At 39.3% G+C, this 25,697-nt stretch overlaps 1 protein-coding gene across 2 annotated transcripts in view; it reads left to right on the forward strand.

The window, feature by feature from the left end:
* UBAC2 (UBA domain containing 2) overlaps positions 1–25,697 on the forward strand; it is a 178,834-nt gene that overhangs the window by 112,589 nt on the left and 40,548 nt on the right. For both annotated transcript variants that reach the window (XM_025441375.3, XM_025441376.3), the window contains exons 6-7: positions 852–899; positions 21,301–21,543. In XM_025441375.3, the coding sequence (XP_025297160.1) occupies positions 852–899; positions 21,301–21,543 (291 nt within the window). The remainder of the gene's footprint in view (positions 1–851; positions 900–21,300; positions 21,544–25,697) is intronic.

A 25,697-nucleotide genomic window follows, 5' to 3' on the forward strand; every position in this document is an offset into this window, starting at 1 on the left:
GATTTTTTTTTAATGTATCCTTGATAGATGTGCAGAACTTTGAGGTTTTCATCTAGCATAGTGTCTGCAGTTAACCCCTGGTTCTGCTGCTTTCTCTAGAGGCAGAAGTTCTTATACTCCCAATCTGAATATGAACAAACAGTAGGCTCTAGATCTTTTTTTTTCTTTCAGGAACACTTTAAATCTCTATAACTTTTTTTTTTTTTTTTTTACCCTAAGCACAACTCTCCTATGTGAATAACTAGAAAACAAAGAGAGATTTTATGAAACCTAATTCTAATTACTTCTACATTAATTAACTTTGATATCACTACTTGGTTTGCACTTCTCTGAGAGTTACAACAGTGGCCCGCATGCTTGCAGAAGTCTGCTCATCTAAATTTGGAGTTGCAGTGATAAGAAATTAAAATGAGAGAATAACGTAAACTAATATTACTTGTCATTACTCAACACCAAGCATGGGATGGTGACTACATATTTTGTATGTTCTTGATTGTAATAATTTCTTTGTATGTGGTATTTCATTTGATTTAAATCAATTAATGTCCATTTGTAAAGAAGAATCTGCTTGAATTTCACTTATTTTTCTTTGTGTGGGAGTAGGCCAGGTTTAGTTAGTCTGTTTTAGGCTACGGAAAAGCTGAGAGCTTGGTTAAAAAAAAGAAAATAATAATAATATATCATTTTCTTTTGGATGACAGAATTGATATTTATTAATTTTCTACTTGTTTATATTAAGAGATATATTTGAATAATACTTCAATGATTATCACCGTAATTTTGTAAAAACAAAAGTATGCTGTAACTGGCGGTTCAATTTCATTTCTAGTTGCCTTTTTTTTCTTTTGTAGCTTTTCACCTCTGGTTCCTACATCTGGATTGTAGCCATAAGTGGACTTGTAAGTGTGATTTCCCTTCCCCCTATTCTTTCTCTTTTCTGAAGCAACTTTAGGAAAAATGTCATGTTTGGATTATGGCTCACATTCAGTTGTCTCCAACTTTCTTTTAACTATGTCAGTTCCATCTCTGTGCTGCTCCCTTATTAATGCAAAGGGGACAGTTATACAAGCAGTTGAGATGAGGGGCAGTTTGTCTCAGTTTTCAAGGTAATTTTGATGAAAGTTTTAGCTGAGTTTTTTGTTAGTGTTTTTAAAAATTACCTTAATGAGTCGAACTCCTAGTAGGAAAAAAATGACCAAAAAAATGAAGTTGGATTTACTAAAAATAGCAAGAGATGTTCTGTTTGTTTTATAAGGAGACATTGTCATGCAAAGGGAAAAATAAGGCGAAATGGAAAGTCAGGTGGGCTGGAACTGGCAGGAGAATCATCGGGGTGCGCAGCCAGGGCAGCAGCAGGGATGAACTCAAGGATCAGGTCGTGTCCTCACCCATGTGCAAAAATGCCTTCATCTCACTCATCCCCCTTCCACTCTTTTAAATTTAATTTAATTCATTTCATTTTCTTAAGCATTTGTGTTAAACTGATCAGTTTATGAGATATTTAAAAAGACATCTAGAACATGAAGTTGGGCTTTATCTTTCATTTATGACTTAAATTTGCACTCCCAAATTTGTATAAAAATAAGTTTATAGTTATGTATATGGAATACAGTTTTAATTTCTTTCTTGGGAAAGACTAAGAAAATTGCAGAAAGGATTCATTATGGTGTATATAACATCGCAGGGGAAGGATTTGGAAATAACCATGCCCTCTCCTACAGGCATTGTCAGTAAGTTATCATGATTTATTCTTGTCTGCTCTGGTGAGTGGGATTGGGGCCCCTGTGTCATTATGTTAGGACTGCTCATTTCTCTCCCTCATTTATGTGCTCTGTATCATTTCTTTTCTATGTCCAGTCTTTTCATATACAGTTTAGTCCTTTGTTCCCCAAACTGCCAGCCCACATTTTGAAAGTTGAAGTCACTTTGTTTTTCCCTCCATCAAAATCCATCTCCGATACCCAGGCCTTTAAGACCACAGCACTGACCTCCATTATGTGGTCTTTAAACTCTCCAAGCCACTTGGTGCTCCTAAGACTTTATAGTGACTTGGTGACAGTGTGAGGTCAGATTCGGTCTGTGGGGCAAGATCACCAGGCTCTCCTCGGCCTGATCTGCTCCCACTTGAAACTGCCAGCTTGATTAACAGTTACTCCGCCAGCCTGCCAACAATAGATAGATAGCCTATTGCTCTCACAATGTAAGTGCCATGACAGCCCACCATTTATTTCTTAATACATTGTGTTTCTCTTAGCAGTGAATGGTCTAGAGCCCTGTTTTTGGATATTTTTCTAAAGCACTTAAGAATTTGAGAAGTACCAGACTGTATTCCATTTCATTGTGTTAGTTTACTGTTGATTGATTGGCTCTTATTACCCAAACTCTTCTTTAATAACTCATTATGTGACATTTGTTTTAAGACATCTCATTTTATTTCTCTATTCTCAGACTTCTGGTTTTAAATTAGATGCTTGCTATCACCATAGAAAGTTTAAATTTGTGACATTCAGAGCTCTAGAATTGGATGTTGCCTTATTGTTATGTCTTTGTAGTCTTTTTAAAATCTAAAATATTCATGTTGTGGTGTAGTTTTTTCCAGTACACATGCTTAACAGGTGGTAGATACTTGTTTAAATTTCATTTTTTTGCTTTTTTTAAAATTACGTTTTTATTTTAATTCCAGTATTGTTAACCAATGTCTTGTAATGAGCACTGGATGATGTATATGGAATTGTTGGAAATTTTTTTTTTTTAAGAATCAGAAGTTTAACATTTTTTTTTTTTTTTTTAAGAAAGAAGTGAGGGTAGGGCAGAAGGAGAGGGAGAGAGAGACTTTTAAGCATGGGCCTTGATTTTACAACCCTGAGATCATGACCTGAGCAGAAATCAAGAGTCAGACCCTTAACTGACTCAGCCACCCAGGCTCCACAATAATAAATTTTTAACATAAAAAACTCTTGTTTAAGGAGAGTAAGTAAAATTGCTCAGTATTTGGAATATAGTTCCCAAAGTTTAGCACTTAAATAATCCCCCATTAATGAATTCTTCTGAGTCAACTGAGATTTCACTTTTTATAGTGATTAATTCAGCCAATGTTGACCTACCATGAACACAAATCTGATAAATTTTCATATCACTTTTACTTTTCATTATTATTCCACCACAATTAGATGATACTACATATATTTACAATGATTAATATCAGGATAATCATAGCCAGTTTTCCTTTATGCTCTAATGCTGGTGCTAGTTATGAATTTAATGAATATTTTATTTCTGACTTTTTCCAGAAAGCCATGTTCTTATTATGAAATATTTAATATAGTACACTTTAGATAAGGATAATTATAAAAGAGGGAATTAAAATTATTTGTAAATGTTTGTTTTACACTCTACTGATTGTAGAATTAAATTCTGAGATCCACAAAGCCACAGCCAGATGTCTGTTGCTCAACGTGACTTCTCCTCTCCTCTTCCCATATAAATCAAGTGACTTCCCTTTTTTTTATGCTAAATAAAATACTAAAAAGAAAATAATTCTTACTATCATGAAGAAATGCACAGATGGCATTCAACATTCTGGAAGAATGTTAGGAAACCTGCTAATGAAATTTCACCTTTCAGCATTGAAATCAATAATTCTCCTGACATACTGTGTGTGTTAAGGAAGTGATTTTATTTCAATCTGGCAATTAAGTGTTTATTAAGAGAAAGAGCCTTTTTTTTTTTTTTAAAGACATTTGTGTAAAACATAAGTCATGTGTATCTGCTGTCATAGAAACCACAAACTTTACTCATGGTTTTCTGGAAAGCTGCCAGCCTCAGCTTTATTTTATTTAGTTATTGGTGGGTTTATTTTGGTTAGGCTAGCTCTTATCTCTCCTTATGTCACTTATTCTTACATGATTGTAAATATTTCTAAATATATAACTTTAGAATACCTCATTGATTGGGCACCTGAGTGTCTCAGTTAGCTAAGTGTCTACCTTCTGCTCAGGTCATGATCCCAGGGTTCTGGTATCGAGCCCCATGTCAGGCTCCCTGCTCAGTGGGGAGCCTGCTTCTGCCTCTCCCTCTGCCCCCCTCAGCTCATGCTCACATGCACTCTCTGTCTCAAATAAGTAAATAGAATCTTTTAAAAAAATAATAAAATACCTCACTGATTGAAAGAGAGATTGATAGATTATAGTCAAGACAGTACTTTCTAGGTGGAAGCCCACTTTCTGTGTTCAGTGATGTCACAGAGAAAAACGAGGACCAAATTTCTTTCCTGGGTTAGAGGGGGAAAGTGTTCAGCTCACCAGTTGCCTGACAGGCAACTAACAACTGTCCTTCTTCAGTTCCATTCTGTGATCCGTCAGAAATTCTGCCTGCTGTCCAGAAAGCGTCAGGGGTATTCAGGATTACAGATAAAAATCATTCTGAGATTAATCACATATAACACTGATACGTGTTTTATGTTGAGTCGTCCCTCCTTTGGAAATTCTGGTTTTTAATACCACCACTTAATATTTAAAATACGATTGTTTCCGTGAAAGACTGCAAAACTGTAATTGGAAAGCTTGGCGACAGCAGCCAAGGGTAAATGTCTCCGTTTAAGCATGAACTTTGACGATGTTCTTATCTACCTCCTTCTGTCATCTTCTCCCCATTGTTTGACTCATCTTCTCAGTATCTTTGGTAAGAGAACTTCAAAGATCAGGGACACTCTTCACATTGTCACAGGTTCTCTAATCATGTTACATATTAACACTTCTTTTCCTTAAAGAATGTATTGTTTACTTATTGAATTTTATTTAAGTTATTTTTGTGGTTCTGCAGAGAACCTCTGGGCTGTCCATATCCCTGCACTTCTTCATTTTCTGCCATCGTATGAATCATAGTAGTGAGTCATTACCACTGGGATGTACCCGGATTCTCGAAAGTTGAAGTCTGGGGCCTGAGCTGATTCTGGAATGATTAAAACAGAAAGAGCCTACTTTTGCCAATTTTCTTTTTACAGTTCACATATTTATCATCATTTGGTCCTCTTTCAAGCTGTTTGGGGGCTAGATAGCAGACAGGCCTGTATTTCTTGGACTCTAGGCTTTTCCCCTTCAGCTCCCCTTCACAACCTACCCATTTCCTATGTTCATTCCCTATTCTGTACAATATACCAGGCTTTATCTTGTGATCAAGCAACTTGAATGTGAAAAAAAAAAAAATCTGTCCTACCCAATAAAGAGATTAGAAACATAGATCAACACCAGATTATTTAGGAGTCTGAATATGATGTCTGTGTATTTTTTCTATAGACAGTAGGGATCTTTAAAGCTTTTCAAACAAAAAACTTCACGACGATGGGAGATTATAGAAGTCTTACTAATCTTTGTAAATCATAGAAAAGAGGAAGGGAAAAGTGAGCAATCTTGTAGGAGTCAGGATGCCTCATTTGTGGGCTGTGATTACTTTTTTCTCTTCTATCCACAATAGTTTAAAAGAAAAAATATAAAACATTGTCTTATGGTAACTGTAAAAGAAAAAGCATCAAACAGAACCTTACGTTGGTTGCCTTTCTAAGTCATGGTGGACCATTAAGGGGAAAGCTTATGAAACTAGCATCATCGGTGGAAATCCAGACTTGTGTGGAGTAAGTTTTAGAGACCTGACTGCTCTCTGGTGAATGGGAATGTGTGTGGGGTCCTCTGTTCCTTTCTGTGCTTTTCATGTCTTGTTCTTCTCTTCATGCTTCCTTTTCCTTTTTCTTTCTTCCCTTATATTTCTTCTCTGGATTGACCAAAGAACGGTACAGTAGAGTGTGTCAGGTAACTCCCACGATACCCAAAGTTTTCAGTGGAATTTTAAGGATTGAGATTAGTTCCAGCAGTTCAGTGAAATGAGGACAGACATAGCAGAGGGATGTCAAGGCTTGTTGGAGCTGTGAGGGTTGGCTGGGCTTGTGGAAGGCCACTTATAGAAGGAAAACATTAGTTACTTCCCAGGAAGTATCCAGCTGTAGAGGCTGCTTTCACCTTCTTATGGTTAATGTGGCATTTATAATTCCACCATCAAATGGAGTGCTCATCAGCCCATTGTGCATCACTCACACACACACACGTGCAAGTGCACAGTTTCTCTCTTGTATGGAGTCACTCATTCCTTCTCTCTTAGTGCCCTCTCCGTACCCCCTCACTCTGCCCCCATCCCCCATCCTGACCACAGGTAGCCAGGACCTACTGGAAAAAAAACCTTCTGTCCTCTGCCCTGGCATGACAGTTGTAGCTCAATCCAGGGCTGACAGTACAAATGTCCTATCAGGTATCTACAGGGAGGAAGTGACCAGTAGACTTTAATTTTTACATGTTCATTGCAAAAGAAAATATTATTGCCAATGTCCTGATAAAACTGTCACAGAAGTGCCTTATAAAATATAGGTGTAGAGTTTTTATTGTTGCAATTAATTTTTTACCTATAGGTAAAAACCTAGCCTCCTTTCAAAATTTGTTCTCCTCGTGTACCAATCTAACCCCTATGCACCATATACTTCAAAGAAACTGACTAAGTTTAACTTTTTCTGAACATCTTGTCCTGTCTCAGGATTCTGTGCCACTGTGCAGTCACTAATTTTTCCTTAACAAACACATAGCACTTACTGTGTACATGCACTTGTGATAGATTGTTATTCATTCAAATATTTTTGTTTGTTCAAAATATTTGCAGCCCCTCTGTACTGGGGGGCCTCCATGCAGGACCTCTGCGTGCTCTGTTAACATCAGGCTTTACACTGTGACTTACATTCGCCCCTGAAATGTGAGAAGTGATGAGTGCTTCTCAAGCAGAAGTTTTAAGAGTTGCTGCACAGTTCCACCTTTCCTCTGTTCCCTTTGCCGTGAGAAAAGCATGTGCCAGATAGAAGCTACTCCTTCAGCCCAGACCTTGGAATGAAGGAGACACATGGAGCGTGGTCGTGGCTGACATGCATGATGAGTGTGAAGGAAGTGTTTGCTCTAGGCTGCTGAAATTTGGGATAATTTGTTAACACAGTGTAGCCGAGAGAAATCAGACTAATACAGCTCTTTTCTAAGCACTCTATAAGTATGATCTTAATTAGCACTTGTAAAAACCTGATGAAGTAGGGACTATTAGATGAAACTAAGGCACAGAGGATGAAGTGATTTGTTAAGAACACAAGCTAATAAGTAGTAGTGACAGAATTCAAAAGCAGGTCTTCTAGCAATAGTGTTTATGCTTTTAAGAGGTAGATTTGTATAACCATACGCAGTTTCTTCCAACTGTATCCCTTCTTTCACTGTTAGATTCCTTCTTTTCCTAGCAAAATCTTATTCATTTAAGTCCTGACTCTGAAGCTTTTTCGGAGTCAGCCCTATCTTTCAATTTAGGAATTATACACTATTCTTTATAATCCCCAGTGCCTAACACAATGACATTTTATCTACATTCTATAAAAAATCATAGAATTTCAAAATTCGGTATTAACAAAATTCACAAAATAATTTCTGTGCTGTTAAACACTAATATTTTGTGACCATCAGGATACTTTCAGTGCATACTGCCTTGTTAGGTTATCTCTACTGTGGTAGAGAAACTGGGCTTCCCATTTTAAAGATTTCAAAGATGGAGTGACTAAAGTTCAGATTGTACAACTGATGGATGATGTCACTAGGACCAAAGGCCAGGTGTTCTGGTCTCAGTCCATGGGTCCAGTGTCTCCCACTGTACCTTTCAAGGCACTCCTCCATGTCTCTTTCAACCACAAGACACTCACAAAGCTATCCTTAGATCTTCCCTTGACTATACTGCTAAGGTGAGGCCCTGTTCATCATCAACGTAGACAGGATTCTGGAGGGAGATCCTGAATATGAAGAAATTTTTAAAGTACCCACAGGTGCCAAAGACACATCTCAAATTTCCATAGCCTTAGTTATGTATTTTGTGGGCTTAACAATATCCAAGAAAATGTTATCCCATTGACAGCCTCTACTACCCTCCTGATGTGCAGACTGCAGCATTTAGCTGTACTTGCTCTTGTAGGATCAAGGTATTTAACTTGTCCTCCGTGTGATGGATAAAAAATGCAGCTCAGACCCCACCTTTTAGCAAACAGTTCATTGCCTTGTGTTTCTGGCATTATCATGTACAAGAAAATGAAATTTTAAAATGGCTTTGAAAAAGTTTAAAGGATGATTTAAAATACATTAACCTGGTTCAGTAGTGCTGCTGGTCAAAGAAAGGAAGATCAAGATAAGATTACCAAGAAAACACCCATACTTTTAAATTTTAGATGATCTCTGGTAGATTATCATGACCGTTTCAGCACAGATCATTTTCACACAGGGTCTTCACATTGTTTTCCTATCAAGAGACAAGGCTTTCAATTTTGGCTCTTTAAACGGTTTTTACATTTTTATTTTATTTTTAAAAATATTTTTTTTTCATATATTCATGAGAGACACAGAGAGAGGCAGAGACATAGGCAGAGGGAGAAGCAGGCTCCTCACAGGGAGCCTGATGCAGGACTTGATCCTGGACCCTGGGATCACGCCCTGAGCCGAAGGCAGATGCTCAACCGCTGAGCCACCCAGGTGTTTTTTTTTTTTTTTTTAATAGAAGCATCCAATGTTCCTTCCTCTTTGAGACTGATTGTGTTGATACTTCTCTTCTAACTTGATTATAACCTGTAGGAAAGGACTATGGTAAATGAATGCATGTGATTTTGAATTTGTTAATTATAAACAATGGTATAGCTTATTATCAGAAAATTCTCATGTTAGTTCATATTAGCTGGGAACATTTTTAAGATACCAGAAGTTTTTGTTGCTGAAGATTGGTTTTAGTCTGCTAAAGTTCTACCTCTTTTATGAAATTGAAAAGATTTATGGATCTAGAGATATCTAGATATCTAGATCTTCACATTCATTTTCCTGTGAAAACTTTTTTGCCTTTTGCTTAGTAAAGTGTTATTTATATACAATAAAATTCACCAGTTTTAAGTGTACAGTTTGGTGAATTTTGGTAATTGTATCATGTAATCACCCCTACAATGCAGATAATTTTATAGTCATGTAACTAACGTGACAATCAAGGTAGAGAACAGTCCGCTCACTTTGAACATTATTTCATTCCTTTTATTTTTGTATTCTGTTGTCTCACCCAACTGCCATCCCCAGGTAACCACTCATATTCTTGATGTCATTATACTTTTGCCTTTTCTAAAGTTTCATATAGTTGAAATTGTATAGTATGAGCCCTTTGTGTTTTACTTCTTTCACTTAACATAATGTTTTTGAGATTGATCTTTGTTTTATTATTACTCTCAGTCCTTGTTACTACAAGTACTAATCTATAGTATGGTTGTACCACAACTTGTCCATACACCAGTGGATGGGCATTTTGGTTGCTTCCAGGTTTGAGTTGTTCTGAGTAATGCTGCTGTGAACATCTGTCCATACATTTTTGTGTGGGCATAATAGACTTCTACATCTCTTGGGTGAATACCCAGGAGGAGAATTGCTGGGTCATGTGATAAACGTATGTTTAACATTATAAAATAACAATACAATTTTACCAAGTGGCTGTACCATTTTCCATTTCCATCATCAATACATGAGAGTTCCAGTTGGTCCACATCCCTGCTACCTAACACTTGGCCTTGTCAGTGGTTTTAACGTGAGCCATTCTAGTTGGCATGTAGTGTTACTTGTGGCTTTAATTTGCATTTCTCTAATAACTAGTGGTTTGAACATCTTTTCTTGTGCCTACTGACCATTTTTGTAGCTTCCTTTATGAGGTATTTGTTCAGATATTTTACACACTTTTTCATTAGGTTACATTTGTCTCATAATTGAGTTAAAAGAATTCTTTTTATATTCTGGATATAAGCCCTTTGTTGAATATATTTTGTAAAAATTTTATTCCAGTCTGTGGCTTGCTTCTTTGTTTCCCTATTATGGACAAAAGTTTTTCATCCTGATTAATTCAGTCTTCAATTTTTAAAATAGCTTCTGCTTTTGAAGTCTTATTTAAGAAATCTTTCCTAATCCAATGACACAAAGATTTTATTCTGTATTTTCTTCTAGAATGTAATAGTTTTTGCTATTACATTTAAGTCTAAGATCCCATCTGAGTGTAATTCTTGTGAGGTAAGGGTTGAGATTTATTTTCTTTCATACCGATATGTAGCATCATTCCATCATTATTTGTTGAAGAAACTCTTTGCTCCTTTCAATTTTTTTTAAATTTTTATTTATTTATGATAGTCACAGAGAGAGAGAGAGAGAGAGAGAGAGAGAGAGGCAGAGACATAGGCAGAGGGAGAAGCAGGCTCCATGCACTGGGAGCCTGATGTGGGATTCGATCCCGGGTCTCCAGGATCGCGCCCTGGGCCAAAGGCAGGCACCAAACCGCTGCGCCACCCAGGGATCCCTCTTTGCTCCTTTCATTACCTTGACACTTTTGTTGAAAATCAGTTGACAGTGTGGGTCTATTTCATGACTTTCTTTTTTATTCCAAAGCTTTATATGTCTGTCCTTATGCCAGTACTCTGTTGTTTTGAGTACTTTTGCTTTATGTTAAGTTGAAATCAGGTAACATTGTTCTTACTTTTCAAAACAGGCTTAGCTATTTTTGGAACATTGAGTACATTTGGAAAAATGTACTTTTAAATTAGCTTATAATTTCTTTTTAAAAAAAGGCAGGGCAGCCTGGGTGGCTCAGTGGTTTAGCGCTGCCTTTATTTAGCTCAGGGCGTGATCCTGGAGACCCGGGATTGAGTCCCACGTCAGCCTCCCTACATGGGGCCTGCTTCTCCCTCTGCCTGTGTCTCTGCCCTCCACCCCCCCCCCCCCCCCGCCGTCTCTCATGAATAAATAAAATCTTTTAAAATTTTAATTAATTAATTAAAATGTAAAAAGGCAGTTAAGATTTTATTTGGGATTGCATTGAAACTATAGATCAATTGGAGAGAGCTACCATTGTGATGATTTTAAAATATGCCCACAACTCCTTTTATAATTCAAAAAATGGAGTTTAATTTCCCCTTCTAGAGTGAGGGCTATACTTAGCAATTCACAGTGGTGGAACTGATGGTGTGTACTCCTAAAAGCAGGTTGTATAAACATGGATACTTCCATCCTGCTCCCTCTTAGATTGTTTGCTCTGGGGAAAGCCAGCTGCCATGTCCCAGAGACACTGAAGCAGCAATATGGAAAGGTCCACATGGCAAAGAATTGTGGCCTCCTGCCAGCAATCAGCACTAATGTGCCAGTTACGTGTTGGAGCCACCTTGGAAGCTGATCCTCCAGTTCATCTAGCGCAAACTTTAGATGAATGCAGATAGGCTGACGTCTTTGACTACAGCCTGGTGAGAAACCTTGAACCACAACCATCCAATGAAGCCGCCCTCAGGTGTCTGACCCTTGTAAACTGTGTGTGTAACCAGTGCTTAGTGCTTTAAGCCACTGAGTTTTGAGTAATTTGTTATTCAGTAATAGATAACTAAATAGAAGCATTTTAATAATATTGGGTCTTCCAATCCACAAACATGGTATATTTCCACATTTATTTAGCAAGTCTTTAATTCCCCCTTTACAGTTTTTAGATTTTCAGTGTATAGGCCTTGCATTTCTTTTATTAAATGTATTCCTCAGCATTTTTGGGTTTTGATTCTATTTTAAATGGAGCTGTTTTTACAATTTTTATCCCAATTGTTGCTGATATATAGAAATGCAGTTGATTTATGTATATTGCTATTTTGTCCTGTAATTTGGCTATATTTATTACTTTTGGTAGCTTTTTTGTCGGATTCTTTAGGGTTTTCTACATGCATGATCATGTCATCAGGAAATATGTTTTGTTTATGTGTTTTACTTCTTTCTATCCTTGTGCCTTTTTTTAAAAATCTTACTGCACTAGCTAAGACCTCTAACACAATGTTAAATAAAAGTGGTGAATAGATATCCTTGTCTTGTTCTTGCCTTAGAAAGCATGGAGTTTTTCACCATTGAGTCTGTATCTACAAATTCATACATCATTCTCCATTTTCACATTCATTTTTATTTTGCTATTTTGAGACCAATATAAGAAACAAGCTGGGCAGCCCGGGTGGCTCAGAGGTTTAGCTCCGCCTTCAGCTGAGGGCGTGATCCTGGAGACCGGGGATCAAGTCCCACAATGGGCTCCCTGCATGGAGCCTGCTTCTCCCTCTGCCTGTATCTCTGCCTCTCTCTCTCTCTCCTCTCTATGTATTTTATTTATTTATTTATTTATTTATTTATTTATTTATTTATTTATTTATAAATAAAATCTTAGAAAAAAAAGAAGCAAGCTTCAGAATAAGCCTATTTTCTCCTTAATTTTAGTTTCTTGAATCAGTTTATGAAAGTGAATATAATTTTACAGGGGGGTTGATCAGGGCGCCTGGGTGGCTCTGTGGTTGAGCGTGTGCCTTTGGCTCAGGGCATAATCCTGGAGTTCTGGGGTCAGGTCCCCACAGGGAGCCTGCTTCTCCCTCTGCCTTGCTCTCTACCTCTCCCTGTGTGTCTCTTATGAATAAATAAATAAAATTTATTTAAAAAAAAGAAGTGAGTTTTTAAATAAATAAAGGGAGGTGGTCTCCTTGTTAAAAGGAATACTAAAAGGTATTTATATTTAACACCTGATGAAGGCTTTTTGCACGTGCCAGAGACTCTAGTTGTCTCCTGATGTAATTTCACTTAGTAGCAGAAACTTCATCTTATTTGGGGCAGCAGTGCCTCCAACCGAAAGAGCACACTTCCCAGTTTCCTTTGCATTTGGTATAGCCATCACACTAAATCCTGTGTCCTAGCCAGTGAGCTGTAAACCCACATATTGGTGGGACTTCTGGGAAGGTTTCTTTAAGTAGCCTTTTGTCCTGTCCTCCCTAATTTTCTTCCCTCTGCCACCTGGAGTGCAGCTAAGATAGATAGATAGAGCCTTTATAACATGAGGGAGAATAAACTTCTGTTGTATTTAAGCTATTGTTATTTGTGGTTTTCTGCTTTGCACACTTAACCTGATAATCCTGATGTATGATTTTCCGAAAGCAAAAGTTTAAAGCAGCCTCCTAATACAGTTTCTTTAGAAACAAAGACTCTGTGATCAGTCTAATTAATTCTGTTCCTATTCCAGTGTAACCTCCCAAGAATCAAGATATCCAGTGCTTTCATTAGATACTTCAAGATGATAGTACAAGAGATGAGAGCTATAGGAAGTTCACCTGAATCATTTTTACACTTCACAAAGAACAAGATTGCAAGACTCTTTCAATAAGTGCTAAAGCCACATGATTCTGTCTGTTAGGAAAAGAATAATCATTCCATAATTAATCACAAATGGCAGAAATAACTTTAGGCATCTCTAATTTGTATACATATTCTTTGGGTAAAAAAAAAAAGATAATTCCAAAGTTTCTTCCTTCTTTTTTTTTTTTTTTTTTTTTAAGTGATGAAAAGGAATATGTAAATGTAAGGTCTGTTAAGAACAGGGATTTTCTTTGTTTTGTTCCCTACTGTATCCCAGCATTTAGAACACAGCCTAGCACATAATAAATGTTGAGTAAGTATGTGTTGAAAGAATAAATGTTAGATGAGAAACCTCAGTCAGTCTGGTTTCCTCAGGACTGGAATACATATGAAGTCTGTATCATGGGGTCTGCATGATGCAAAAGGATGCTTGTTCCCTTAGTTCATCCCTGTCTTAAGAAGGCAGTGCTTTCTCCCCAGGAGAACAGCTCCTCGTGTTTATTCTGTTGTTCTGTTAAATGATAGGCTTATTTTTTTTTTAAGATTTTATTTATTTATTCATGAGAGACACACAGAGAGGCAGAGACATAGGCAGAGGGAGAAAGCAGGCTCCACACAGAGAGCCCGATGCGGGACTCTATCCTGGAACTCTAGGATCACACCCTGAGCCAAAAGTTCAACTGCTGAGCCACCCAGATGTCCCAGATGATAGGCTTCTGAATGTTGGGATCCACATTTCCAGGACCATGGTTTCTAGTTGGCCATGCAGGTTTTTGTTCAGCCACGGTTGTCTGCAAAAAGAGATCATCAAACACCTGGATGTCATTGCCCAGTCATGGTTTCTCACCTTTGTCTGCTGTGGTTTCATACTAATGCTAAGCAGGACCAGGGGACACTTGAGGTTTACTCTCTATAAGCAAGAGGGTTTCACCTATTTTCTACCCAGCAAATTAAATTACTTCTCATTTCATGATTTCCTTTCTAAACAGACTAATAATCTGAAAAATCAGAATAAATGTAAGACATCCATGTTTGTTAATGGCTCAAAGAAAACAATCTCCTGTTGTTGTACACTCAGATTTATGAGGTAATAGCTTCTGTTGGCTTATGGGCACCTCCTAGCACTAACCCAGGGCTGTGGCCTGGCTCTCTGGTGTAGGCTTTCAACTGCCTGTAGCCCAGAATGCTCTCTGGTCTCCTGACCTCTGAGTTTCTTTTCCTAGGCCAGGGCTCCTGATTCCTGCTGCTTGAATGCTCTGATTTTGGCTCCAGCTGGCCTTCTCGGACACTTGTTCCATTTCACTATATCTGGTCATCCTGGATCTCACTCCTGGCCTTCCGGAGACCAGTGCTACTACTTTGTCCGTTATCGTTGGGCCTGCCAGCTTGACCTTTGATTTCCTGCTCTAAGGGCTTACAGAGCCCCTCTGTTAGTGTTTCCCCTGGCTTCTTGACATGCAAATCTGAGCATATGGTCTATTTTTAACGCCTCTTTTTTCACGAACAGAGTGTTTCGAGAAAACTCTCATTCAGAAGTCCCAATACATGAAAGGTTTATGAGATAATGAAAATTAAAGTTAAAAGTAATGTATAAATGTAAGGTAGCATAATAATAAGTGGATATTCTCTGAAAGCTCTCAGTAGTAATGAGGTTTAACTCAGGGAAAATTTAACATAGTGATTCTTATCCAGTCTTGTCATAGAATAGGGTGGTGATTATCAAATATTTATAGGAAACTAAACTGTTTAAACTCTTCATATTTTAATCCTTTATGAATACCTAAAACATTTATGGATAGTACTTTATTTAGTGGACAACTTGAGGTCATGCTGGTGTACCAAATGCATGGACGGGTGAACTCTATCTTTGTATAACATAGGAAAGTGGAAACTTAGCACCAAAAATGTGTCTGTTGGCAACTCTCCAGTTTCCTTTTTTTTTTTTTTTTTTTTTTTAATGATAGTCACACAGAGAGAGAGAGAGGCAGAGACACAGGCAGAGGGAGAAGCAGGCTCCATGCACTGGGAGCCCGATGTGGGATTCGATCCCAGGTCTCCAGGATCGCGCCCTGGGCCAAAGGCAGGCGCCAAACCGCTGCGCCACCCAGGGATCCCTCCAGTTTCCTTTAAAAGAAATATGAAATACTGTATTTTTTTAGAACATTTATTCATTTGCCATTTTCCCAGCAAATACTTAATGAGTTCTTACTATGTACCAGGCACTATTCTAGGTTCAGAAGCCAAACTGATTAAAACCAACCACAGTTCTTCCTCTTCCAGAGCATACATTCAAATAGGAAGTGAACCATTAGGATGAAATTCAAGCAAATGAGCACAAAAGCCCTATTTTATCCCTGCCAGAATTTGCAGTGGTGTATTTGTTTATTACTGGGGTTATAAATTATCATAGTTGTTCACAGAATGATCCAAATAAAACTGAATACATGATTTTGGTGAGTGTATATACATGATAGTGGGGGACAAGAGTAGACACGGGCAGGAAAGTGAAAGTCTTTAGCTTTCATCAATTCCTTGAAAGAACCTATGAACTACTCCCTCACTCTCCAAATTATGAACCCCGGATAAATTGTGAACTCCCTAAGTAGAGGCAACAGCTATGCATTTTCATTATTTTTTCCTAACTTCTTTAAAAGACACGATTGCATAAAGTAAAAATAATATCATATTGCTGGGTTTATAAGGCACATAGGTGTAATATATAAGACAAAAAAGTCATATGGGACAGGGATGATGTTAAGTGAGACTGTACTCTTTTAAGCTTGCTATATTTATTTGAAATAATTCAGTATTAACTCTAAGCATATTGTGGTAAGTTAAAGGTGGGTATTGTAATCTGCAGAACAGACACAAGAAAAGTAAGCAGTGAAGTATTGCTAAAAACAAAACAAAACCCAATAAACAAATGAAAGTGAAATACTAAAATGTTAGCTTAACACAAAAGAAAGTAGGAAAGGAGGAACAAAGAACAAAAAAAAAAAGAGAGAGAGAGAGGAGACAAATAGAAAGCAAATAACAAAGACCACCGATATCAGAGTAAGCCCAGTAAGTCTGAAGAGCTAGACACTCCATTCAAAAGGCAGATGGGATCCCTGGGTGGTGCAGCAGTTTGGTGCCTGCCTTTGGCCCAGGGCGTGATCCTGGAGACCCGGGATCGAATCCCACGTCGGGCTCCCAGTGCATGGAGCCTGCTTCTCCCTCTGCCTATGTCTCTGCCTCTCTCTCTCTCTCTGTGACTATCATAAATAAATAAAAATTAAAAAAAAAAAAAGACAAAAGGCAGAGATTGTCAATCTGGAATGAAAACCCAGGAGCTGCTATATGTAGTCAATAAGACAAACTTTACACACAGACATACAAAACAGGTCAAAAGTCAGAAGATAAAGAAAGATATATCATGGAAGCAAAAAGCCAAAATGGCCACATTAATACCTGACAAAATAGATTTCTCTATGAGTAATCCTAAAAACAAAGAAGATCACTTTGTGATGATAAAAGGGTCCATTATATGTGTATGTGCACCTAATAACTGTTTCTGAACACAGACAAGAAATGAAAAGGGAACTAAAGGAAGAAATGGACAAATTCACATTCATGGTTGAGGCTTTGAAGCTAAAAACAAAAATTTAAAATTTTTTATATAATTCAAATCTCATAGTTCTAATCTGATAAATTATTTTCATATTTTGTTATGTGTATAACAATATTCTGCTGTCTTAAGCAAAATCAATGTGATACAGTCCCATTTTCTGTTTTCCTTCATACCCAGATCTTTAGAAAAGGAATTTCTGATCCTTGCCTCCAGTCCATTATGTGTTTTTGCCATAACATACTATCTCTTTCTTTATTAAAAAAAAAATTTATACACACACACACAGATAGTGCCTCCCCTGCACGTCCCTTCTGTTTCCCCATCCTGTCATAGAAAAATCTACCCTCCATGCTTCTGTATTTACGATGCAAGTTTGTACCCATAAATAGTCTATACTATTATCTTGTGCTTTGGAATCTTGTAAAAAGAAGGATGTATGATATATTAAAAATATATTGACACATGTAAACTGAGTTTATTTTAATTGATGTTTATAAACCAGTCCTTAGCCAGTCCTCTTCTGGGGACACTTTGTTTGCATTTCCTAGCTGTTACATACAATGTTGCAGCTGAGTATTCCCTAAAGCATGGCTTCAGCTCTGCTTAGGTTCTATCAGATTGCTCTCTGGAGAGCTTGTCCCACTTTACTTTCCCTCAGGACTGTGAGCATTTGGAGTTCTCCTCGTCCTCACCAAAACTTGATCCCAGATTTTTCCATTTTTTCCCAATTATTATATTTAACATTACATTTCCCTAAAAACAAGGGAGGGTAAACGTCTTTTTCATGTGTTTGTTGGCCTTTTGAATTTCCTTTTCTGAAATTGCCTTTTCATCCACTTTTTAAGTTGGATTGATTGTCTTTCTCTGAGAAATTTATAGTTCTGTGTTTTGAGTACTACCTTTGTTGGCAGCAAGGATTCTAAGTGTGTTCTCTGGGCTCTTACTTGTCCTTTGGCTTCACTTATGGTAACTTTTAGCATACTATAGCTTTTAAATTATAAAGTAAATAACTGTATGTTTTCTTTTATAGTTTGTGCTATCTGGTCCTTATTTAAAAATTCTTCCCATCTCAGTGTCAAAAAGATGTGCCTTCTGTATTTTGTGTAAAAAGATTTCAAGTACAGTGAATTATTTGTTTCCTTCATCTGTTGGGAATTTACAGATGATGTTGGGAAGGGGGGATGTTTTATCTTTATCCTGATGTAGAGCTCCCTCTAACTTACCATTTCTGCTGGGTACCACATGCCCTTCTCCTCCGAAGCCTTTCTATGCTCTCTTCTTTAGGTCGATTTGAGTAGCTCCACATAAAGACCACACTATTTTAATTACTCAAACTTTATATCATATCTTGAAATCTGATGAGCCTTATTACGTTTCTTTAAAATTACTTTGGCCATTCTGGATCCTTTGATTTATTTAAAAATCTTTTTATAATGATACACACACACACACACACACACACACACCCCAAATATTTCATAAACTATAAATGTCGTGAAACCAAACAAGTCACTATAAAGTGAACACACCCATAAAAACCCATACAGGCCAGAGTACTGCCAGCCTCCAAAGCCTCTTGGCACCTCTTGCTCCTGTGACAGCTCTCCCAGGACAGATGGTCATCACCCTCATGCTTTGCTCCTTCGTTTTTGCCCTTGGTATGGATGGATGTGTGGATGGATAGACAGTTGGATAGATAGATCAGATTGATCCATTCACAAAAGTGGAATCATATAATGTATGCATTTTTTGTCTGGCTTCTTCCTTCTCACATTATGTTTTTTAAACTTAAGCTTTAAATATTCCAAATGCATTTTATTTATTTTTTTAAAGATTTTATTTATTTATTCATGAGAGACACACACACACACAGAGAGAGAGAGAGGCAGAGACACAGGCAGAGGGAGAAGCAGGCTGCATGCAGGGAGCCCCATGTGGAACTCGATCCTAGGTCTCCCAGATCACGCCCTGGGCTGAAGGTGTCGCTAAACCGCTGCACCACCAGGGCTGCCCTCCAAATGCATTTTAGTGTTTGTTTGTTTGTTTGTTTGTTTGTTTGTTTGTTGTAACAGTTTGCTGTTCTGTAGATAATTGTTTTTCCTTTCTAGGCAGTCTGTTTTATCTCTGGTAACTTTTAAGGACTTTTTCTTTGTTTCACTACAATGCATCTAGATATAAATTTCATTTTGTTATCCTTTCTGGGACTCTTGCATTTTCAATCTGAGATTTACATTCTTTATTATAAATTCTGGAGAACTCTTAACTATTATCTCTTGAAATACTGTCCTGTTCTCCCCACCTCCCCCCATAGTCTTTTTCTGGAATCTCTATGAGACCTTCACTGAGGGCCTCTCTTCTCTGTCTGGAATCTTATGGGCAGAGCCCTGGGCCTCCCCACTGGGCAGGCTCTGCCCACTTCAAAGCCTCTTTGATTCACACCCTACAGAGCTTTTACCTTCTCCCTGAGAAGGAGAGAGGGTGGATATGGGCTACATTGGGTAGGGGCAGGATTCAGGGTTCCTTCCTGCAGAGTTAAGGAGGACTCTGCTTCCCTCCTGCCTTCACAGTCCTTGGTGCCTCTAATCCATGAGGCTCTCTAAGCTCCAGGAGACCTTGCCAGCATTTAGATTTACCTTTCTTCCCATTAGAAATCACTTCCATTACTCAGCGTGTTTTCCATTTTGTTAGTGTGGTTCAGGATTGTAGATGCCTTCTAGTTTCATTGAGTGTGGAATTTGTTTCCATTTTCTTTGTTGTTCTGTATTGTTTTTGAGAGAAGTGGCATACAAATGATTTGAAACCAAAAGTCCTCTATATCGTCTCTTCTAGCTGTCCCAGTCTGTCTTTTGCTCCTACCACTGCACCAGAACTGTTCTTACAAGGTCATCAGGGCTTCCATTTCACCAAATCCAGTGCTCATTTTCCTCCCTGGCCTGGTTGAACCTGGAGCTGCATGGTTCATAGCTGGCTTTTCCCAGCCTAAAACTGTTCTCTTCACTTCGGTGATACCAAGCCCTCCTAGTTTTTCTCCTCTCCCTTGGCAGCACTTCCAGGTGATATCACTGGCCTCTCCCACTCTGTCCATGCACAGAGAATTGCTGCGTTGAATCTACATCCTCTTCTCCCTTTTGCTGTTTGTCCCATGCCCTTGCCTAATCCCAGGGCTTTAACCACCGTCAGTGCCTGTGAGCCCCGAATCCTTACCTCTGCTATGTTTTCCCTTGAGTTCCAGATGTGTAGACCTGACTGCCCACTTGATATCCCACTGAGATCTCGAATAGATGCTGCCAGGCCCATTGCTGCATCGCATGTGCTGTTTGCACTGGCTGAAAGGTTCTTCCTCTGAGTCTTCAAATCCCTGGCACCCACCCCATTATCCTGAGGAGCTTTGTTCAAATGTCACTTCCTCCAAAGCTTCCCTGACACCTGACCTACAGACGGTCCCTGCTCCAGGCCACTTGTTTTCTTCACAGAACTTGCTTGATGTTTGCTCATTTATTCCCTAATTTTCCATACTGACCACTATTACCTCTGTGAGTAGGGCCTTGTTGATCTTGTCTTCCACTGACCTCTAAATGCCTGCAACAGTGTCCGGGGTATAGTAGATGCTCAGCAAATTCTTGCCTAATTAATTTAAATTGTATTAAGAAAACATTAAAGTGTACTTTTCTCCTATTAGCACATTGTCAAATACATTCTAACTTGGTGAGAATAATTCAACTTCTTATCCTCAAAATCAAATTCACAAAATTCAAGTTGTTAGTTTTTTTTTTTTTTACAAAGGAATAGCCATACTTATTTTAACCTAGAAAACCATAGTCTTTAGATGTCTATTACTGTACAAATTACCTTAAAGATGAAAAATAGGCTTATTTGTAAAGAGAATTGTGAATTAGTATTGGCAGGGATTTTATTTTTTTTAAGGATTTTGAAACTAGAAAAATCAGTACTTGAAAAATGTATTAGAACAAAATGTAGATTGTCTAATTTTGTGATAAATTTATTATATGCTGGATCGCATCATTGGCCATTAAAGTTGTTTTCTGCCAGTACCTGTCTCTGATGGCCATCTGCCAATAAAAGTAACCACAGAGTTAGTACACTGTGAAAGTGTTTTTGATAATCAGATCTCGTATGGCTTTAAGAAAATATTGTTTTTTTTAAATATTTTACCAGTTCGTTGAGTGTTAAGTGGTTAGAATTTTGCTGTCTTTTCTAGCTTAATAAAAACAAATTTGTTCACTGACTAAATTTTTGTTGATTTGTACTGCTTCCTATTCTGCAGCTTAGAAGGAGTTTTGATTGTCACCCAGTGCTACTAAAATGAAGAAAAATCACATCTGAAGTATTTTATGGTTATTGATTTCTGTGTTACTATGTTCTTTAATATCATTACATTGAAACAATCCAGTTGGACTTTTCTCCTTTCAGATATCAGGCATCTGCTACAACAGCAAAGTGTTCCAACTCCAGCAGGTGCTCTGCATTCCCAGATGGATGGCAAAGTTCTTTTCTTGGACACTTGAGCCTATCTTCTCATCTCCAGAACCCACCACTGAAGCCAGAATCGGGATGGGAGCCACAGTAGACATCCAGAGACAGCAAAGGATGGAGCTGCTTGACCGGCAGCTGATGCTTTCTCAGTTTGCACAAGTGAGAAGGCAGAGACAGCAGGTAAGCAACAGGCAGAGACAGCAGGTAGCAACAGAATAGTAATTCAAAATGCAGAAATACTCAGTGGTCTCAGTACACTTCGCCTCTGTGACTGTTGGTGTGATTGAGAGTACATTTTACCCCTATGCATTACAAGGTGGATCATTTGACATTTCAAGGTAGGATGGAGGTCTCTGATAGTGGCTTTCTTAGCTGTGTGTGTGTGTGTGTGTGTGTGTGTGTGTGTGTGTGTGTGTGTGTGTTTAAGTTAAAAAAAAACAACAAAAACTGCAGCCGAAAGACTGGTCAAACTGGACATTCTTGTTCCACTTCTATTAAATAAACATGATTTCTTAGAGAAACACCAACCTAGTTAACAAGATATGATATTTATCTGCTCTTATAATCTTGTAAAAGCCACAGTGTCTTCCTGTTAAAATGCTTATTATCATGTGCTCTGGAGTGAAGAGCAGATGTAAAACTTCTCGATGGAGAGAATATGAAGGTAAGAAAGTTTCAGGGGAATAACCAATGAATCAAATCTGTTTTCTTAGCCTTGTCATTGATATCAGGAAATCTTGAGCATTTATCTACAAAAACTGCTGTATTCAAACACTCTAATAGCACACTTGTCTGTCAGGGGTTACTATATGTCAGCCAAAACCTCACACGTGATCTTGCTTTGGCACCCTGTGATACAGCATACTGGGCTCTTCATTTCTCATGTCCATCTTCTTTACCCTCTGGGGTGTGAGAGAGGATACCGTACTCTCTTGCCATCTCCCTATCTCTTGCCCTTATTGAGTGTGAGAAGTAGGTCTGCAGGCCTCACAGTGGTCTGGAAAAGTGGCATCAAGTGTGGCATCCCAGATGTCCCATTGGAGGTATGGGTCCCAGCATTTAGATCTGGATTGGAAGAAGGGGTCCCTTATGAATGGGTTGACTCTACAGGTGAAAAACAGAAGCAGGGATCCCTGGGTGGCGCAGCGGTTTGGCGCCTGCCTTTGGCCCAGGTCGCGATCCTGGAGACCCGGGATTGAATCCCACATCGGGCTCCCTGCATGGAGCCTGCTTCTCCCTCTGCCTGTGTCTCTGCCTCTCTCTCTCTCTCTCTCTGTGACTATCATGAATAAATAAATAAAATCTTAAAAAAAAAAAAAAAAGAAAAACAGAAGCAGAGGGTGTTCCCTACAGATGTATTTGAACTTGAGATGACTCTAGAATGTACAACAAAGATACCTGTGATACAGTTAAATGTGGAGGACAGACCACCCTCTCAGAAAGGTCAGAGCTGGGGGTAGAGATCATGGAGTCAACTTTGTAGGGTTGACTAGGTGCTAGGTGAGTTCTTTAAGAGAATTACATCCAAGATGAACAGAAGCTATAGATGAAGCCTCATATGTAGCAAGAGGAGGAGCTGAATTCTTCAAGGAAATAGAAGGAAGAATGAAAAGTATGAGAACTCAGAATGACCAGCGTCCAAAAAATGAAGTAAGGATGAGTAAAAATATTTTTCAGGTAGAAAGGGCAAAGCTGTGAGGGAGAGAAACAAATAAGGTAGGATTCTGAGGTTTCTGGCTTAATAATGGGATAGATTGATGATAGCACCGTCTCACCAATATCGAAAGAGTAGATTGGCGGGAGAAATATATTGACTGGGGTACTTTTGGAATACCTGGGAATCCCATCAGATGGCTACAGATCTCATGCTCATGAGCAAGCCAGAGAAGTTGAATCGCTCAGCTTAGCATCCCCAGACCCAGTTTTATGCATGAAGTTTCTCAGGGAATGCTGTCAGGATTGGTATCTTTTGGAGGAGTGATGGTCAAGGACACAGGGAGGCTGAACAACAGTTATGAAGAGGGTCTGAGCCAGCCTTACAGAGAGCTGTGGAGATAAGGAGAGCCCTTCCAGATTGCACCAGATTTGGCCAAGGAGCTGAAACTGGCAACCTCCACCAGCTGGTCACTGGGAGCGATTGCAGGTCTTGGACCGACCGGCTCTCCTTAGGTGCATACTATCCACAGAATGGGTGTCCCTGCCAACAATCCCCGCAGCAGGAAGACCAAGCACTTCAGTCCTGGGGAGGTAGGGGATCTGGGCAGCAGACCAAAGCATCCACCTGTTGGTGCTGCTTGCATCTCTTATTTGACATAAATTCTTGGAGCAGCTCCTCCAAGACTCTAATGACAGTCCTTCCCCAGGAGAGACCTTCAGGAGGAAGGTTAATAGGACACATTTCATCCCCTTCTGCAGAAGCTGATCTCCAGGCCATACTGGTCATTATCTCCGTCTTCTACTGTCCATTCCACCCTTGGCTGGCAGACATACTTGTTGCAGTGATACAGAGCCTCATCCCTGTGAGCTCTGAGTCCCCAATTACCACACCTCTCTCAGGCTGTGTCTGCTGCCTTTGTCCTCTTACTGTAAAAAGGGGGCCACGGGAGTACCGAGGGATGCCCTAGTGCCACACGTACTTTTTCCTCCTACTTTTTGTCCCCCTCACTGTACTTTTTCCTGAGGATTGCAATTAATTAGTCCTGCCATGACAATGATTTCTTTCCTTGCCTGTTGCCCTGTTGGCACAAGAGCCCAAAAGGGCAACAGCTATAACTTAAAATGTAATGGCCTTCTTACTTTGTCCCTGATGGAAATGTGTTACCCTCCTGGGAGGCAAGCTCTCTAAACCCACGGAATCTAGTTTCAGGGACCAGAAGCCCAGATTCCCAAGTGGGTTACTGGGTGAGAGGGTATTCAGGGCCACTTCCACTCTGACCTCTTTATTTCCAAGATCCATGTGTTCTACCTGTTAGGGACATAGCACCCAGGTAATGGTTGTTAATTTAGGGTCTGTACTGCTTGGCTGGAGCCCACAGTGCCATCCTTGTGGGGCATCCTCTCCAAACTGGCATTACACTTGTATGTTCATCTGGCTGTCTTATTGGTCTGGCGGGCTGGCAGCTCCTAGGTCGTGTGATACGTGAGAGGATCAGTGCATCCCACTTAACTTTGCTGTAAGTGATCTTGTGATCTGATGCAATGTTAGTTGGAACCCTGGTCAGTAGACCAAACTTCAGTAAACCCGTAGATGGTGGTGCTGGTTGACAGAAAAGGCAGGCAGACCTAGAACCAAAATATGTGTCGATTGCAGTGAAGATGAATTGCTGCCTTTGTTATAGTCAGCTCAGGCTGCCATACAGAATATCACAGACTAGGTGGTCTAAAAACAGAAAATTCTTTTCTTACTGTTCTGGAGGCTAGAATTCCAAGATCAAGGTGCTGGCAGGGTTGGTCTTTGGAAAGGACTCTCCCTGAGTTGCAGATGACAACCTTTTCACTCTGTCCTCACATGGCCTTTTCCCACACTATGCATGCTCCTAGTGTCTCTTCTTATAAGGATACCTATCCTATTGGATTAGGGTCCCACCCTTACAACCTCATTTAACCTTCATTACCTCCTTAAAGGACCTGTCTCCAAATATAGTCACGTTGGGTGTTAGGGGACTTCAATCTGTGAATTTGGGGGTGAATGTATAAGTCCATAACACTGTCCCTTCCAAGGTGGAAAGGGCCCGGTATAGCCTGTCTTGCATGGACTGTTGCTTCTCCTCAAGGGATGGTGATGTATGAGGGCTCTGTATTGGTCTCTGTTGCTGGCAGTCACTAGTCCAGCCTGGACAGTGGGGCCCAGGCATAGCCTCCATCCCTGCCATCATGGTCGCTCTGTTCCTGTGCTAGCACTGGGGGTGCCGGTGAGAGAGGCTGGTTGATGTCCGTTGGCTGAGTCATTCTGTCTCCCTCTTCTGTAGTAGATGTTTCTGGTAGATGAGCATTCCAATGTAATGCTCAAGTCTTGTTTCAGTGTATGCCTTTATGTTTCTTTTGCCTTGTGCTGTCATGTTTCATCTCACCACCTGGCAACTGCTTAGTATTCTGTCACCCACCCACCTGTGGTCCTCACTTGGTTCTGGGGTCACAGTCGGTTGTTACTTGAGATCTCTGAGCAATCTGGGTGGGTCCTCTGTGGGCACAAGAGAAGTGAAAAATATGCCCTTCCCCTTAATGATTCTGTGATCAACTTCAAGGAGCTTGAGCAGATATACTTGAATTAGATAATACCCGGGTACAACAAAAGCATTGGCCTGAGCACCCTGGGTGTAAGGTATTGGAGAAGA

The sequence above is a fragment of the Canis lupus genome, chromosome 22 (assembly GCF_003254725.2).
Source record: "Canis lupus dingo isolate Sandy chromosome 22, ASM325472v2, whole genome shotgun sequence".
Lineage (NCBI taxonomy): Eukaryota > Metazoa > Chordata > Mammalia > Carnivora > Canidae > Canis > Canis lupus.